Source organism: Molothrus ater, chromosome 3 (genome assembly GCF_012460135.2).
Source record: "Molothrus ater isolate BHLD 08-10-18 breed brown headed cowbird chromosome 3, BPBGC_Mater_1.1, whole genome shotgun sequence".
Lineage (NCBI taxonomy): Eukaryota > Metazoa > Chordata > Aves > Passeriformes > Icteridae > Molothrus > Molothrus ater.
Window position 1 is genome coordinate 92,367,818 of NC_050480.2, and position 16,596 is coordinate 92,384,413.

The following is a 16,596-nucleotide window of genomic DNA, read 5'->3' on the forward strand; positions in this document are numbered from 1 at the left end:
CAGCTTTCAGCCAGCATTGGGGTAAGTTGGACTTCCCTGTCCATCGAGGCTTCCAGGTGTTGACATGGTTCCTTTTCCTTTTCCCAGTGTAGGTGATCCCTACTGCCAGCCCCTTGGTTTTGGTGCAGTGACTCTGCTTGCAGTGGAGTAACTAGTGATGGCCGTGTGTCTCTCCTGTCCATAGGGCTGGGATCACAGCACCAGAGCAGTGCAGGAGCTAAGCCGGGGGTGACTCACCCAGGAGGAGGAGTGCGAGCTGTGCTCACCAAGACCAGGTGACACCCACCAAGTGACAGAGATGCCGCTGAACTGGAGGAGGGAGAGGCAGACACCATCTGATCTGCTGCCTGCTAGGAGGAAAGCTTGCAGCTTGGGTGGAGCAGGTCCCCTCCTGCCCCTCACTCCCGAGGGTGTCATGCAGCCATCTGCACTAAGCAAGATCATGGCACAGACATGCTGCCAAGAAGGAGATAAGGAGCAAAGGGTGTGAGGAGCAGGTGGTGCCTTTACACCAGACAGAGGGTTTGCTGGGACTGAAACACAGGGTGCAGAATGGATGCTTCTCCTGCAGCACCCAGCAACACTCCAGGCAGCTGAATCTCTCTGCTCCATGAAGCGACCACAGGGGCCTTGGTCCAGGAGATAAGGGGGGGTGTGCGAAGGGCAGCTGGGTGGCACCTGGAGAAGGCTGGTCAGGGAAGTGCCACCAGGTGGTGGGGCAGGGAGGTAGCGAGGTCCCGTTGCGGTTGCTGGTGTTATCCGTACTGGGAGGAGAAGGGATCCTAGCGAAGGCTCCTGGAAGCAGCAGAAGAGCCTTGATACGCACAGACGGAGGTAAAACCAGCATCGCTCACGGAGGACCCTCGGCGTGTCTGTCAAGGGGTAGCAAGAGGGGAAGAGAGAAGAAAAATCCAAACTTATACAAGGAGAAAAGAAAGAAAGGGAATGGGAGTTGGCTGAAAGACTCATTCCCCCCCTTTCTGGTAAAATAAAAATTCAAACCCCCTATTTGAACATAAAAAGCCAGGCTGAGATAACCAAGCGCCTCCTCGCCACCCCGCACGCCCTCCGCGGGAGGAGAAGCGGTCCCCGCCGCCCGCACCTGCTCCGGGGGGGCCGCCGGGCGCCTGCGCGGCCGGGCCGGGCCGGGCCGTGGGGCCGCGCTCCGCGGGCGCCGCCGGGGGCAGCGGGACGGCGGCCACGTGACGCCCCCGCCCGCACCGCGCCGGGCGCTGCGCACCGAGCCGGGAGCGCCGAGCCGGGAGCGCCGGGCCGGGAGCACCGAGCTGCGGAGCCGCGGCCGCCGCCGCGCCGCCCCCCGCCTCCGCGCCCTCCGCCCTGCCCGCGGGGCACGGGAGCCGGTGACGGGAGCGAGGCGGAGTCTGGAGGGAAGATACGGAGAGATAGAGATTTAAATCACATCCCCGGCTGTAGAAGGGGCAGCAGCAGCAGCAGCCCCGGCGCAGAGGCACGGACGCACGCGCCGAGACAGGTCTGCCGGCTCCGCCGCTGCTGCTGCTGCTCACCATGGGTGCCGCCGCCGCCGAGCCCCCCAGCGCCATGGGCCTGGTGTCCAGCGTGGTGAACGACACCCTCGAGTTCTACCGCTGGACCTGGAGCATCCGAGGTAACGCGCCAGGGCGGCCGCGGCCCCGCCATCGCCGTGCCCGGCGCCCCCCGCCCGCCGCCACTGATGCGCAGCGGCTCAAAATGGCTCCATCTCCCGGGAGACGCGGAGCGCGCTCCGGCTCCCCGGGATGGGGCCGCGGCGGGGGCAGAGCCCCCCACCCCCGCCTGCCCTCCTCGCCCCTCCGGGTGCGCTCGGTGCGGTGTTTGTTTATCTGCCGTAATCCCGCGTAGCGGCCCGGGCTGCGCGGGGCATCGATCCGCGGCAAGGTGAGCGCGTCCCCCGGGCGCCCGCGGGTGGACGTAGCGAAATCCGCTTCCCAGGGCCGTGGTTCCTCCGGTTCTCTGCCGCCGCGGCGTGCCTTGGGCTTGTCATACGGGGATCTGATGTCGGAGGTAAGCGAGGCCCTCCGGTAAGTGGTGCCGGAGCTCAGGCGGTCTTTGGCTTCTGCGGCAGGTGGGACCCCCGCGTCGGCATCGCGTGGAGTTCAGCAAAAGAAATGAGGAAATGGTTGTTACCGCCGCTGCAGCAGCTTGTCATTTTATATTAAGTGTGTTTGGGTCAGTCCTGCTGTTTTCCGTTTTCAATGTGCTCCACTCCTGTGTTGGCACTCCACGACTGCAATGTGGCAGATGCTGAAGGAAGAGCAAATGTCTTGGAATACGGAGAAATGTGCAAAAGCAGCTTGCAGTGCTGGGACAGCAAATGAGGTGGTGCCTTGCTGCAGTGACCGGTAGCTCTGGGAGTGTTATTGGTCAGCGTGAATGGTTCTGTCTCGTGTGTCAAATGAAAGGAGTCGCTTTCACAGCTGCTATTGTGAGTAGCCACAGGCAGCTGGCAGAAGGATCATTTACTCCTCTGGATGTTTTCTTCATTTTTTCGTTGTCCACGCAGCAATGAGGTTTAGCTATTTTGAAACCCAGGGCAAAACTGGTGTGCATGTAAGTGTGGATGTATTTGGTGGCAGTGTGATAGGTGGGAATGTGGGGCCTTCGTTACAGACGGGAAGCTCACTGCATCAGCAGTCTTTGCTTTTCCACCCCCCTTCCCTTCTGCCATCTGTCAGATAATAAATTAATCTTATGTTATAGATGGAAAGAGCTCACTTTTTTCACAATTTGCCTTTCCATACCTTCTGTATTTTGCTATATTTTAAAAATTGAGCCTGCATGCGTATTTTTCTCGTCTGTTTTTAAAAACTGCCAGAATATGAGAGCAAATAAAAATGCTTGCAGCAGCACTGCATTGTAATCTACCAGTGTTTGCTCTCTGACTCTTGCAACATACAATTGTTCATAGGCTGCCAGGTAAAGAATGAAAGAGATGCTATTCTGGTCAATCAATAGCATTTTCAGATGGATATAAAAATAGATGTGGGTACAAAATTGATAACCTTATAGATTACTTGATTTATTTGAAAAAATACTTCAAATTCTGATATATTTCCTGAACTTCAAAAATGTTATTTAAGTCTGTCAATAGACCATGTCTATTGTAAGCAAAAATGATCAGAGGGGAAAAAAAAGAAGACGAAAAAGCAAGTAAATGTAAAGAATGTAACAATAAGTAACTAACTATGATACTATACGTAGAGCAAACTTTTTTCTTCTGCTTCTTTGGAGGATGTTAAGCAGTACTAGGATGACATTGTTATTGCCCCTAAAACATATGTAAGTCTTACTGATTTACTAAAGTAAAATTTTTAATTTTTGCTTTAAGTTTGGTAGCACTGCTGTTAAAGCAGGATTCCATTGTAATGAAGTAATCAGTCCTATCTCGTGGAAAGTTTCTTGTTCCGATTTTGGATAACAGCAGATCCCTGCAAGGCTAGTTTTGAGTAGAGCCTAAGTCACATGAAAAACACAGTACAGTTCTGATTTATACCCAGTAGTATGTGGAACAAGATTCTCCTGTAGTTTTTACAGTCAGGTAGGGATAGGTGTCACATTGTAGTTACAAGGTAGCTCAGGATTATAAAGTGTTACTCATGAGGCAATGCTGTGTGGCTGTTCAGTGAAATAATCTTTAATGCCCTAAATTCTGCAAAAATACCTGCTCAGTTTGCTGCTTTTCTGCATGTTTCTTTGTTCTGACAAAAATAATTGTCTCCATTTGCCATCTCTGAGTGAACACACAGCATCCTTCCAGTACCTAAGAGGGATGCAGGAGGGCATGTAGGGGTAGGACAAGGTAGTGGCTTCAGACTGAAAGAGAGTAGGTTTAGATAATAGGAAAATAACTCTCCTGCAAGGGTGGTGAGGCACAGGAACAGGTTGCCCAGAGAATCTCTGAGTGCCCCATCCCTGGTATTGTTCAAGGCCAGGTTGGATGAGGCTCTGAAATTGTAGTGAAAGGTGTGTCTGCCCACGGAAGGGTGGTTGGAAGTAGATGATCTTTAAGGTCCCTTCCAACCCAAGCCATTCTATGATATGTTAAAATTGTGAATTCAGCACTGTTATGAATTCATGCAATTCACCTTTGTGTTAAGAGCTATGACAGTAATGTTGCTCAACAGAAAACACAAATTATGGCATGCAAGACCATTGCCTAATGTTCAATATCATTAAATAAAAAACTATACCACGCAGCAAAGTTGCTCAACAAATGATGCTATGCAATAGCATTACACAATAAATCATACTGAAACACTACTACACAGCAAAATTACACAACAAAATGTGAAGAAATTTTATTCCCACTACTACTCCTACACTTATTCTCTCAATTTCCCACTTCCATTTTTTTATTGAACACCTGTGTGTCTTTAGCCCTGTTCTCTGTATTCAGCAAGATTGTCTTGCCAGCAGGTGTTTCCTCCTGCTGCCTCAGACCCCTGTGATGACACTTCTGTAGAACTGTGCCAGAACATCCCACTGAGTCTTGTGCTGCTTTATTTTTGCACATTAAAGATTTGATCATTTTCCTTCCCCTGCTTTGTGCTATTTAAAAAGCAACTGACCTTTTCTGAGACCAAAAAAACCCCAAAAGACCAAGTATATAATGAGCCTAAATGGTTTTGAGTTGATGTTACAATTTCTTTTAGCATTAAGCATGCTGTCTAAATCTGATTTGTTTGTGGTTTCGGTTTTTTAAGTCTTGCATTTGGGAATAATAGCAGTGTTCTGTGACTTTTTCCCCAAGTATATTATCAAACACATTTTCAGCATTAGCTTGATGCTTTTGCTTGTTCATTTGTTGAAAAGCTACTTTGTTTCTCTCCACCCGTGACTACTTTTCAGACCCCTTCCATGAAAGCCCAAAGTCCATTGTAACTATATATTCACCTAGGAGGCTGAAGGACATAATTTAGGAAGCCATAATCTTCAAAAAGAGATAGAAGGGTCAAAAACATGTTCTTAGCGGTCATCAACAGCAAAAAAAAGGTGGTCAGAGGAACAGTTACTATCAGGAAATATGATCTAGGAATTCCATGCCCTTATTTCTGTAAGGGCATGGGACCAGGCTCCATGTAATTGCTAGGGCAGGGCTTCCTTCTTTCTCTCAGCTCGAGTAGCTGGTTGGGGTTGGATTTGCCAGGAAGGATTAAGGGTATGATTAGATGACTGAGCAAGTGACTTAAAGGGAGGTTCTAGGCTGAGTCCAGGGGAACTATTAAGATTAATAACTCAGGACACAATCAGAAAAGAAGAGTGTGGAAATCTCAAAATGTGGGCAAAGAGACCATTGTCAGTTGGGGAGGGGGAGTAGGGGATTGTGGCTTGAAAAGAAGACTCATGAAACACTGGACAAAAATATTTATTTAGAAGAGCTACTTAATTTGAATGTACTGAGCTAAGGAACAGAAGGCTTTACTGACTTTGGGTGAGAATGATTGTTCTTGGAGCTCAAGAGTTTAAAGGAGGCAGGGCCATCCCAGGCCACGTGGGACTGCTTTGGAACAGCAGCTATTTACAGCTGTTGCAGTTAATAAGATTACAGACTTTTTCCATCAGTAGGAAAGGAGAGAGATGCAAACTTTCACTTTAGTGGTAGGGTAGTGTTCTACCTAGCATCTTGTTCAGGAGCAACATTGATTGTAGGTTTTATCAGTTGGGTCAGAAGTGTAAGGCAGTGAGGGTGGAGAAGATGGGAAACTTACAGCTGCTTGCCTAAAAGGTGAAGCAGTGGAGCAGCTTCCTTGAGAACACTGATTGCCATGACCACTTTTGCTAGGGGATCTTGGGACTAATTTAAAAATTGCCCAGGAAGTTCAGGTTAATTTTCTTTTTCAGGCCAGGGAACAGAAACAGAGTAAAACATGTTTCTTCTTCCCTTGTACCTTCCCCCATGGAGAACCCAAGTATGACCAAAGGATCCTGAGTGTTTATGCTTGAGAAGTCCACTGGGTGCTTAGCAGAACGCTCTGAGTGCAAGTAGTCCCTTGTAGCTGAGGATTTGTGCTAAAGCTGGAGGCAAGTAGAATCCCAGTGAAAGTGCTTCAGAGGGAGAGGATGGGGAAAGAGAATGAAGGGTGAGATTAAGGTTCATGAAGTCTGTTTCACAGAAACAAAGCAGAATGTGTTCCTGAACTTTCAGAGGGCTGGCTGAGCATCAGATTTGGTGATTTGGCATGATATTTGTCTTGCAGATACGATATTCTTCTCAAGGGAACAGCTTTTTCAGTCTGTGGCCATGGCTGGGTAAAACACAAGGATTAGACAGGGAGAAACATACTGGAAATGGAAAAGCTGTCTAACTGGGCTGGCTGTCTTGTGGCAGAAACACAAAGAAAAAACCTGTGGCAGAAGCAGCACTTGGAGAAATTGATTGTGGAAGCAAAGAATGCTAATGCCTAGATCATATGAAACTGCTGTCAACTAAACTGAGCAATAGGAGCATCCAGTTTATTTGATTCATTTGACATTTAATTGCCAGTTAGTGAAGGGAGGGAATTTATTAGTGAAGAAAAAATATAATGCTTGGTATTGAAGGCAATTTGCTGATTGTTTGAGGGAAATTCTACCCCCCATTTCATCATCAGGAGATTTTATCAGATTGTACTACTCAAAAGACATAGTCAGAACTAAACAGATGCCAAGCATTTTTGGAAATGGAAACATCATTCAGAAAAGTACCTTAGTGAAGGGGAAATGTCTACTTAGACACCTTGGGTCAGCAAGCTTCAAGACCTTGGTCATGAGAGAGTAGGATCAAGCAAAATAAACTCTATGGATGAGAAGCTGAGTTATGAGTGGAAGACTTCTCTTTCCTAAAATGAAAGAGGAGAAGTTGTAGGGATGATATCCAAATCTCAGCTCCAGTAAAGAAATGAAACAGAAAAAACTTCAAAGAGCACCAGCAAGAATGCAATACAAACTTCTGTTTGAACACTCATCAGCATATTCCAGAAGGAAAAGGAAATGTGTAGACAAAATGACAAGAACATAACTGAATATTTGAAAATTCATTCTAAAACTGTGTAGGTAGCATGTCTTGAAATCTTTGAAGGAAATAAGTTGTTATGAATACTCTTAAAGGAGAATCCATGGGAAAAGATCTGGAAATGGCTGTTTACAGAATTTAACCAAGCTGATTGCATGACCTTAGTACCTACTGCAGAAGGTCAAATGGCTAGATGTTAAGAATTCAGCACATGGCAAGTTGCTGTTGCAGAGTTCTAAGCAAATCATGTTTCTCATCTGAGGCATCATGAGGTGTAAATCAATGTGTGGTCCTGGAGCCCCATACTGCAACCAGAGGTGAAGAATTCTTGGCAAGTTGAAATATCCTTGCCATGAAGCAGATGCAGTCATCCTGGAGGCTCCACTGGTTACACAGATTGATCAGGGATAGTGGCTGAACTCTAGCTCATAGGTGGCTGTCTCTGGTTGGAGTGCCTTGACAGGAGTGTTTGTAGTTGTCACCCTGCACTCATGCTGTGCTCAGGGTGAGGAGGGCTGTGGCAGGGCTGTGGTTATAGATGTGAACCACCAGAGGAGGTTGTATTCAAGGCAGCTGTGCTGCTGTCCTTGTGCAGCCAGGGAAGAGTGTCAAAGGCTGCACAAGGACAGGTAGTAGAAGAAGCTTAGGGAACATAGGATGTAGTTCCTTTTAAGGTCCTGTAGATCAGGAGTCATGAAGAGTGGGTGAGGCAAGACTCCACTTTTTCCTCTGCCGGTCCAGACAGGTTTTTGGAATTACTTGATTGATTAGGGGATTTAGATAAAAGGTGAATGAATGAAAATACTCCAAACAGATATGGAGAAGACTTTGAGAGGAAGAATTTGCTAGGATGCAGGGCTAAGTGGGGAGAAGAGGCTGTTGTGTGTACTGAAGAGTTTTTTCAGGTAAGGCAAGTGGGGTTGAATGAATGCCAGAATGGCCTGAAAAAACAGAGCTAAAGGAGAGCTCATATACCTAAAAAGAATTGACCATTAAAAGAATGACAGCTTTGGCTTTTAAAGAGTGTTGATGTGACTGGGGTGTTTCCAGAGCACAGAAGTTTGACAGTGAGTTTTTAAGGACAGATCTGATCCATAAGGTAGGACTTCTCTGACTAGTAAATATATGACAAGGCTTCGCTTTCTCAAGCTCTATTTGGAAACCAAGTTGGAGCTACCACTGCACTTCATAAGGAACACTTTGAGTGGGTCTGTCTGACTGACACTTCACTTAGGAGGATGTAGATGCTGAATACAGTTCCTGGATCTAGTGTGGTGACAAGTGGGTACAACTATGCTCAGTGTTGTCAAACTGAGTGTATGAACAGAAGCAGTGTATGAACTGCTTCTGAGTGTATGAACTTCAAAGTCTTGTGGAATTTTAAGGATGCAAATGAAGGCAGCTCTGAAATTCAGGCTTGGCAATGCTTAGGTGTTAGCCCTGTTGGGGTTTTGAGTACTGCACCCTAGCTAGTAGGCAAAGCAATAAGTAGCTGCAAGGCAAGCCTGGAGATAAATGGAGTGCAATGTGGTTTGTATTCACTCATTTTGTGTGTGCTTGGATCTCTAGATAAGCATGAACTAGATTACCTTTCTCTCATGGAAGGTGAGGGAGAGTAAGCTACCTCAGTTTGGCTTGCATTTGATGCAAGATAGTGATGCCTGTGGGCATCAGTAGCTCTTGGTTTTGTGTTGCTTGTGTGCCTGCAACTCAACTTCTTTCTTTAGGTACTGAATAATTTCAGTGGTTTGATCCTTAACTCCTGTCCTGGAGTGTTCACTCTCTCTGTGGCATTGTGTCTGCTTTTACCATGGGATTTTACCCTTGTATTGTGTTTGCATGGGAAGGTTTTGGTACTGGGAGGGCTATGCTAGAAGCTTCCCCCATGTCCAACAGAGCCAATGCCAGCCCATTCCAAGATGGGCCCGCTGCTGGCCAAGGCTGAGCCAGTCAGTGATGGTAATAAAATCTCTGTGACAACAATCACACCATCAAAAGCAGCATGGCCAGCAGATTGAGGCAGTTGAGTCTGTCCCTCTACTCCACTCTTGTCTCTCTACTCCACTCTTCCACCTCTGGGGTCCCCAGCACAAAAAGGACAATGACCTAAGGGAGAAAATCTAAAGCAGGGCCACCAAGTTGTTCAGAGGGATGGAGCACCTCTCCTATGAGGAAAGACTAGGAGAATTGGAATTGTTCAGCCTGGAAAAGAGAAGGCTTTGGGGTGACCTAATTGTGTCCTTCCAGTATCTGAAAGGAGCCCACAAGAAAAATGGAAAGAAACTTTTTACAAAGGAATGTAGTGAAAAGATAAGGGGGAATGGCTTCCAACTGAAAGAGTGGAGGTTTGGGTTAGAAATGTTAGGAAAAAATTCTTTATTCTGAGGATGGTGAGATGCTGGAACAGGATGTCCAGAAAAGCTGTGGAAGCCCCATCTCTGGGAATGTTTAAAGCCATTTTGGATGGGGCTCTAAACAAACCAGTCTAGTGGAAGATGTCCCTGTTCATGATAAAGTTGTTTGAAGTGGCTGATCTTTAATATCCCTTGCAAACCAGGCCATTCTATGATTCTACAATAATATATTTAAGAAGAGAGGAAAAAAAATAGCACAGAAGTAATTGCAGTCAGAGAAAGGAGTGAGAATATGTGATACAAACCACTCTGCAGACATGGAGGTCAGGGAAGGAAGACAAGGGAAGAGGTGCTCCAGGCGCTGGAGCAGAGATTCCCCTGCAGCCCATGGGAAAGACCCTGGTGAGGTGCCTGTGCCCCTGATGCCTGTGGAGGTCCATAGGGCTGCAGAGATCCATCTGCAGCCTGTGGAGGAGCCTCACACCAAAGCAGGTGGATGCTGTAGGAAGGCTGTGACCCTATGGCAAGCCTGTGCTGGAGCAGGCTCCTGGCAGGAGGGATGCCACACTGGATCAGTTTGTGAAGAGCTGCACCCTGTGAGAAGGACTCAGGCTGGAGAATTTCATGGAGGACTGTCTCCTGTGGGAGCAATCTGATGCTGGAGCAGGGGAAAGACTCCTCCTCCTAAGGAAGAAGCAGAATCAGAAACAGTATGTGATGAACTGACTGTAATCCCTATTCCCTGTCTCCCATTGCCACTGGCAGAGCAATGAAAGGTAGAGAATCAGGAGTGAAATTAAGCCTGGGAAGGAGGGAGGGTTTGGGAGAAAGGTGCTTTTTGGGTTTGTTCTACTTCTCATTATAGAACTCAGATTGTGATTGGTAATAAATTCAAGTAATTTCCCCAAGTCACATGTGTTTTGTCTGTGACAGCAATCAGTTTGTGACCTCCTTATTGCTCTCTACAACTCCCTGAAAGGTGGCTCTAGTCAGGTAGGGGTCTCTTTCTCCAGGCAACCACTGACAGACAAGAGGACACAGTCTCAAGCAGCACCAAGGGAAATATAGGTTGGATATTAGGAAAAAGTTTTTTATGGAAGGAGTGATAAAGTACTGGAATGGTCTGCCCAGGGAGGTGGTGGAGTCACCATCCCTGGATGGGTTTAAAAAAAGATTGGATGTGGGACTCGGTGCCATGATTTAGTTGAGGTGTTAGGGCATGGGTTGGACTCAATGATCTTGAAGGTCTCTTGCAACCTAGTGATTCTGTGATTCTGATTAACTCATGAGCCTTTTCTTTGATCTTCTGTAACCTATCCAGCTGAGAGGGGAATGACAGAGCAGCTTTGGTGGGTACCTAGCCTCCAGACAGGGTCAAACCAGTGCATCCCTGGTTTCACTTTCTGTCTCAGCATAATCAGGAACTCTTGACTGTTTGGTTTGTTTGCATCATATTTTCCTATTCCTCTTATCTATTTCTGCTATATCTAAAAAGTGTCTTCTTTCAGCTCTTGCATATGTTGTGCTTAGTTTACATGCTTGACTACGGTGTTCTATTTTCTTTTTTTATCTGCTTATAGATATTATCTCCTTGATTGTTTCTCCCAGTTATGACCAATAAGAAAAATTGTTTTATTGCTTTCTAAATGTTCTTAGAATATTGCTGAAAGAAGTGAATTTATAACCCATGTCTTTCACTTTTTCTGTTGAGCCAGCAAATCTCTCTGACTTGATTTTATGTCCTATTCTTAGAACATCATTGTAACACCTTGTTTTTAAATGGTTTGAGTTAACATAAAAAAAAAAAAAAGTAGTTAGTAGTTAAATTGACTAGCTGGGCTGTAAATAGGAGACTTCATAATCATATTTTCTACACAGTTTAATATTTAGTGGTTTACCAGGAATAGATGAGCCCAGTGGAAAGACTCACAGAGTACTCTCAAATGCTTTGATAATTAGGTCAGGTTTTTTTCTACTCTGTCCAATCTCCATTTCAGTGATCCCTGAATTTTTTACCATGAGGGAGAAACTTTATTGCTGAAACCATTAGAGAAGCTTGGGGCCCATGTGTTAGCATGGAAGGGAGCACAACTGTGGAAGTGAAAAGACTCAGTTGTAACAGTTGTTTGGACATGGACATTATGTAGCTTCCAAACTGATGATTTTGCTACTGTGTACTTAGTGAATGACAGATTCAGACACTCATCATTCTTTTCATCACTTTTGGGTCAAAAACATTTTGTCATTCAGTTCCTATTTTGAAAATCCGCATTTCAAAATTAGTCTTTTTTTTTTTTTTGTGCTTTGTTCCTCACTCCTCCAATTCATCATTTTTGCTGATGTTAAAGGGATGTTGAGAATTAAGTTCTAAATGTTTTAGAGTTTTGTTTTTCCTTGGAGGCTTTGACTGATGTATTTGTGTTAAGCTAACAGAAAACCTAATGCATCTCACAACTGTAAATTTACTTCTGCCTCTGAACTTTGAAGCGCTAATGCATTTCAGTAAGTCTTTTTGTAGTTTTTAATCAAAACAAAATTCTCATCTCATTCATCCTTCTGTAAAACCATAGTGATGAGGAGCATCCTTGTGATAATGCAAACAGGAAAAACAGGTAGTTTATCAGAGAGCTTCCTGTGCTGCTTCTTGCAAATTTTCTCCAGTGGCTTTCTGGTATTATTCTTAGTTAGATTTCACTTGCCACTGCTGGTTTTCCTACATGCTCAAGCACTGCATTTAAAAGTCTCTAAATGTTTATCTACAACCCCAAACTCTGCGTTGCAAGAGCATCAACATAAGTTGTTTGTATTTGCTGTGTAGTTCAACATCACTATGCTTCCGAGGTGTTAGCACATTAGACATGTGTCAGTGCTGAATTTACTGTCAGGGCTGAATTTACTGTCCCGTGTATGCTGAGTATGTAACACTTGACTCCACAGTGGATAAGACCTTGCAGAGTTATTATTGAACTGATTTTAATAATCTTTCACATTTTTCAATGAACTTATGTTTAAACTGAAGGAATCCAGTATCTATCTTTGGAGAAGATCATCATACCCTATGCTCATTCCCTTCAGCATTATAAAGCTCTGGGTGGGCCAATAGACTAATCTGTTATTGCAACATTGAATGTGCATAAATCCTGTGTTTGCATTACTGCTTACTGATACTTCTATAACTATTTTCATAGTGCCAAACCCCAGTGCTTTTGTATGAAGCAGTGACGTGAGAAGTAGTTTTGGCAAAAAGTGCAAAGTTTGAATAAAAGTTTCAGTAGAAGAAAAGCTTTATGAAGTGTGTTTTGTGCAGTACTTCTATTGCTTTAGAAATACAGAGACATATGCTGGATCATAAAGTCTGCAAGTAGTTTAAAAAATTACATTTTATGGTAGGGTAGGGGGTTTTGTGTGCTTTTGTCTGTTTACTCCATAACTTATAGTATTTAAGAAAAAGCATGCAGGCATCACTGCACTGGGAATGCATCTTGCATTTGTGATGTCTGGAAAAGAAGATTTGGCAACCTGAAGAGTACTTCATGCCTCAAGGGCTTGTATCTTGCATATCTTGTGTAAGCTTCAATGAGGATTATATTTTTATTATTACTTGAAGCAGAGCATTTGTACTGTCCCCACAAGTAATCATAATCAATGGAGGAGATAAATATAATGTGAGCAAGATAATCTCTTTGGACTTGAAAATCCTGAGACTTGATGGTAAATTGTCATGTGTCCTGAACTTCGTAGTACTTCCATAACTATCCTTGTCTTGAAACACGTGTATAATGTAATTGCTGTATATAGGCACAAAGACAATATGGTATTAATGACTGAGTGATAGGAGTCCTGAGAAGATTACAATGATGGGAAGGCTAGTTAAAATACACCTGGCCTTTTAACAGCAAATTGGGATTTGGCCTTCCTGTTACTTTAATGGGAGTTTATGAAACACATGCACATTACACAAGTGTTCATTAGCTGCAGGAGATGTTGCTCTTAGCTGTGTGGTATTTTGATTTTATGTTGCTGTTTGCAGCTTTAAAGAAGACTAAGCAGTCAATTACAAAGCCCTGAAATTCAAAACAAAGCCACAACTGGTTATGGGTGGTACCTGTTAGTCTTGCCTCATAGTCCTCTTGGGTTTGCGGCAGGCATCTCTCATTTCTGACCACAACAGGTTTTTGTACAGCAAACTTAGAATATGTGGGTTTCATTGTTTTGATTTTTGGGGTATGTGCTCTCATTATTCATTGTGCTTGAGGCTGAATACTCTTATTCTTGCACCTTAGTTTTATGTTTTATGGCTTGTTAAAATGACAATGCTTTGCCAAAACATTTTGATGTCCCTTGTTCTTGACCTGAACTAATTAGTTTGTTCCTGACTAGTTAAATCTTAAGGATAGACAAAGTAGTTAGATTTTTAGACTTATTATCAAAGATTAAGAAAAACTTTCTTTCTCTCTACTGATCTACTAAATAATTTTTAAAAAAATATTACTTAGGTCAGCTGTTATGCTTTTTCCCCCGGTTTTGGGAACCTTTGTCCCTATAGCATCCTGTGCATGTCATCCTTAGCTTTACCAATACCATACATGGGAAGAAATTCTTAACTGTGTGGATGGTGAGGTACTGGAACAGGTTGCCCAGAGAAGCTGTGATGCTCCATCCCTGAAAGTGTTCAAGATCAGGTTGGATGGGACTCTGAGCAAACTCTAGTGGGAGGTGTCCCTGCTCATGACAGGGTGGTTTGAAATGGATGACCTTTGAGGTCCCTTCCAGCCCAAGCCATTCTATGATTCTCTGATACTCACATATTTGTTTTCTTGCCAGTTATTACCACCACTGATACTGTGACATTATGACAATACAGAAGTTTCTGTGACATAAAGCAGCAGGGACTTGACTGATTCCTGAGAAACCAGTGCAAGGCCAATTTAAATGTTTGTTGAGCATACAGAGATGAGCCATGAAGATGATTCTATGATAGGAAAATATGCCTGCAAGTGAATGAAATGAAGTGTTTCTTTAAGGAAAATTAAAAAAAAAAAGGCAAGTAGTGACTGACCTGATAATTGTTCAGAACTACCCAAATGAAGAAGGAAAAAAAATGATAGGTCTAGGAAAGAAAATTATAGTGAACTAGTTAAAGTTTAATCCTAATTTCTTTGGCTGTAGAGAGCAACTTTATGCTAGTTAACATTTTACAGCAAGCTGCTATATGTTCTACCGGGCTTGCTGCCTCTGAAAAGACATATCCTGTACTAAAATGGGAAATTCTTCTGAGAAAGATCTCTTGGCTTATACATGTGTTAATGGAAGTTTCATTGTAGATGATATTAGATTCTTTCTGAGTTAGGTACAGGTCCTGTCAAACTCCTTAGAAATACCTATAGTGCCAGAAGACTGCAGACATTGCCAAGTATGATAGATAAGAAAGAAGCATAAACTGGCCATTCTTTTTGTCCCAGTCATTTTGCTTTCCTGCAGCAATATGTCTGCACAATCTCTCCTAAGAAGAGATGGACTTTTCTTTTGCCTGAAACATGGATGAGACTATGGGGATATAGTTTTAATTCATGCAGTAGATTCAATCTGCTATTACAGGATTTCTCCTGTAAAGTTTAAAGAAACTTTATAAACTGAGATTATTAGGAACAGGACAAGAGGAAATGGCCTGAAGCTGTGCAGGGGGGGGATCAGGTTGGACATCAGGAAAAATTTCTTCACTGGGCAGGGTGGTTAGACGTTGGAATGGGCTGCCCCAGGAAGTGTGGAGTCACCCTCCCTGGAGATGTTCAAGAAATGACTGGACATGGCATTTAGGTGCTATGGTTTAATTCACATGGTGGTGTTCAGTCATAGGATGGACTAGATGATCCTGGAGGTCTTTTCCAACTGTAATGATTCTGTAATTCCACTAATTGAGGAATAGAGTGCAATCTGTGCAATGAATAATCAATAGCAAAGCAGGTAAGTTAGTTCAAGCAATGACAACCTAAGAAAAAAAATAATTTGGGGCCATATGAACAGCTCTATTAAAATAAGAGTAAGTGAATAGAAAATTTTTAATTCTATAGATTTCCCATCCAAAAATATATGGCCTCTCAATTTTCACTCTGCAATGCTACTTCATTATCAGTCTTCAGTCTCAAACTGTGCAGCCCATGTAGTCATGTACTGTTTTAAAGGCTAATTTTATAGCTTTAGCTGTTGTTTTTCTGAGGTGTTAGTTAGTCAGAGACTGAGCTTTTTCCTTGGAATTTCTACAAACTGCTAACAGTAAATCTACTTTCAAATTATTCTGATGTATTACGTGGTTTAGTTTAAAAGCATAGGGTCTAATCAGGTAGATGCTTATTCAAGTTTACTTTCAACAGATCCAGTCTGCAGTGGTTGTGTAGCCAGAGTGAATCTTGTATTCACTTGTAAATATTAACATGACTGAACCAGTGAGGGAAGGGGGTCACTAAAGCACTAAAATCACTGAAGGGATCTAGTGTGAAAACTTGGTAATCATTTTAAGGTGTGCGAAGTTATATTTCTCACCTGTTTTTTTAATATGATATGGGCTTTCATTTTGTAGTTATTTCAATTATAGTGGTAGTGGAACTAACAAGCACTAAAATCACTGAAGGGATCTAGTGTGAAAACTTGGTAAACATTTTAAGGTGTGTGAAGTTATATTTCTCATCTTTTTTTAATGATATGCACTCTTGTTTTGTAATTATTTCAATTATAGAGGTAGTGGAACAAGATATGGGAAATCCTTAGATAATTAAAACACTGTGGTTCGTGGAACAGTACTCCAATTAGGTAATACTGCTGTGCCTTCCTTCTATTGTGGAGTCAAAATTTGACTTGTTTAAGAAAATCTTTCCTAAACCTGAGGTTGGCTTTGAGAGTACTTTTGTTAAAATAGAGGTCATCTGCAGAGGGCTCTCCCAGAACCACTTTTAAATGCTCACTGTCATTTCTGCAGTGTCTTTAGAAATGTAATCGGCCAGATGGATGTGCTGGATTGGCACTGTAAGTGTCTTTGCGCTGAGAATAGTATCAATAGCTATTAATAACTTTGAAAGTCTCTCCAGATAAATTAGTGAGCACCAACCTGATAGCTAAGGAATGCATCTGTTGTTAAACTGAAGATTTTTTAAGTATTTCTTTTGAACCTAACATGAACACAGGGAATTGCAATAATCATGTATTTTAGTGATGTAATATTTTCTCTAAAACTGATTT

General features: G+C 43.4%; 1 protein-coding gene across 2 annotated transcripts in view; it reads left to right on the forward strand.

Annotated features, from left to right (window-relative positions):
- The first annotated feature begins 1,278 nt into the window (after window positions 1-1,278).
- The window catches only part of ELOVL4 (ELOVL fatty acid elongase 4), a 37,562-nt gene continuing 22,244 nt past the window's right edge, over window positions 1,279-16,596 (forward strand). Inside the window, exon 1 of one of the 2 annotated variants that reach the window (XM_036380042.2) lies at window positions 1,279-1,627. In XM_036380042.2, the coding sequence (XP_036235935.1) occupies window positions 1,528-1,627 (100 nt within the window). In that variant the 5' untranslated portion in view covers window positions 1,279-1,527. Of the gene's footprint in view, window positions 1,628-1,755; window positions 1,897-16,596 lie in introns of those variants that run through there. The other variant, XM_036380044.2, reaches the window with a different exon arrangement.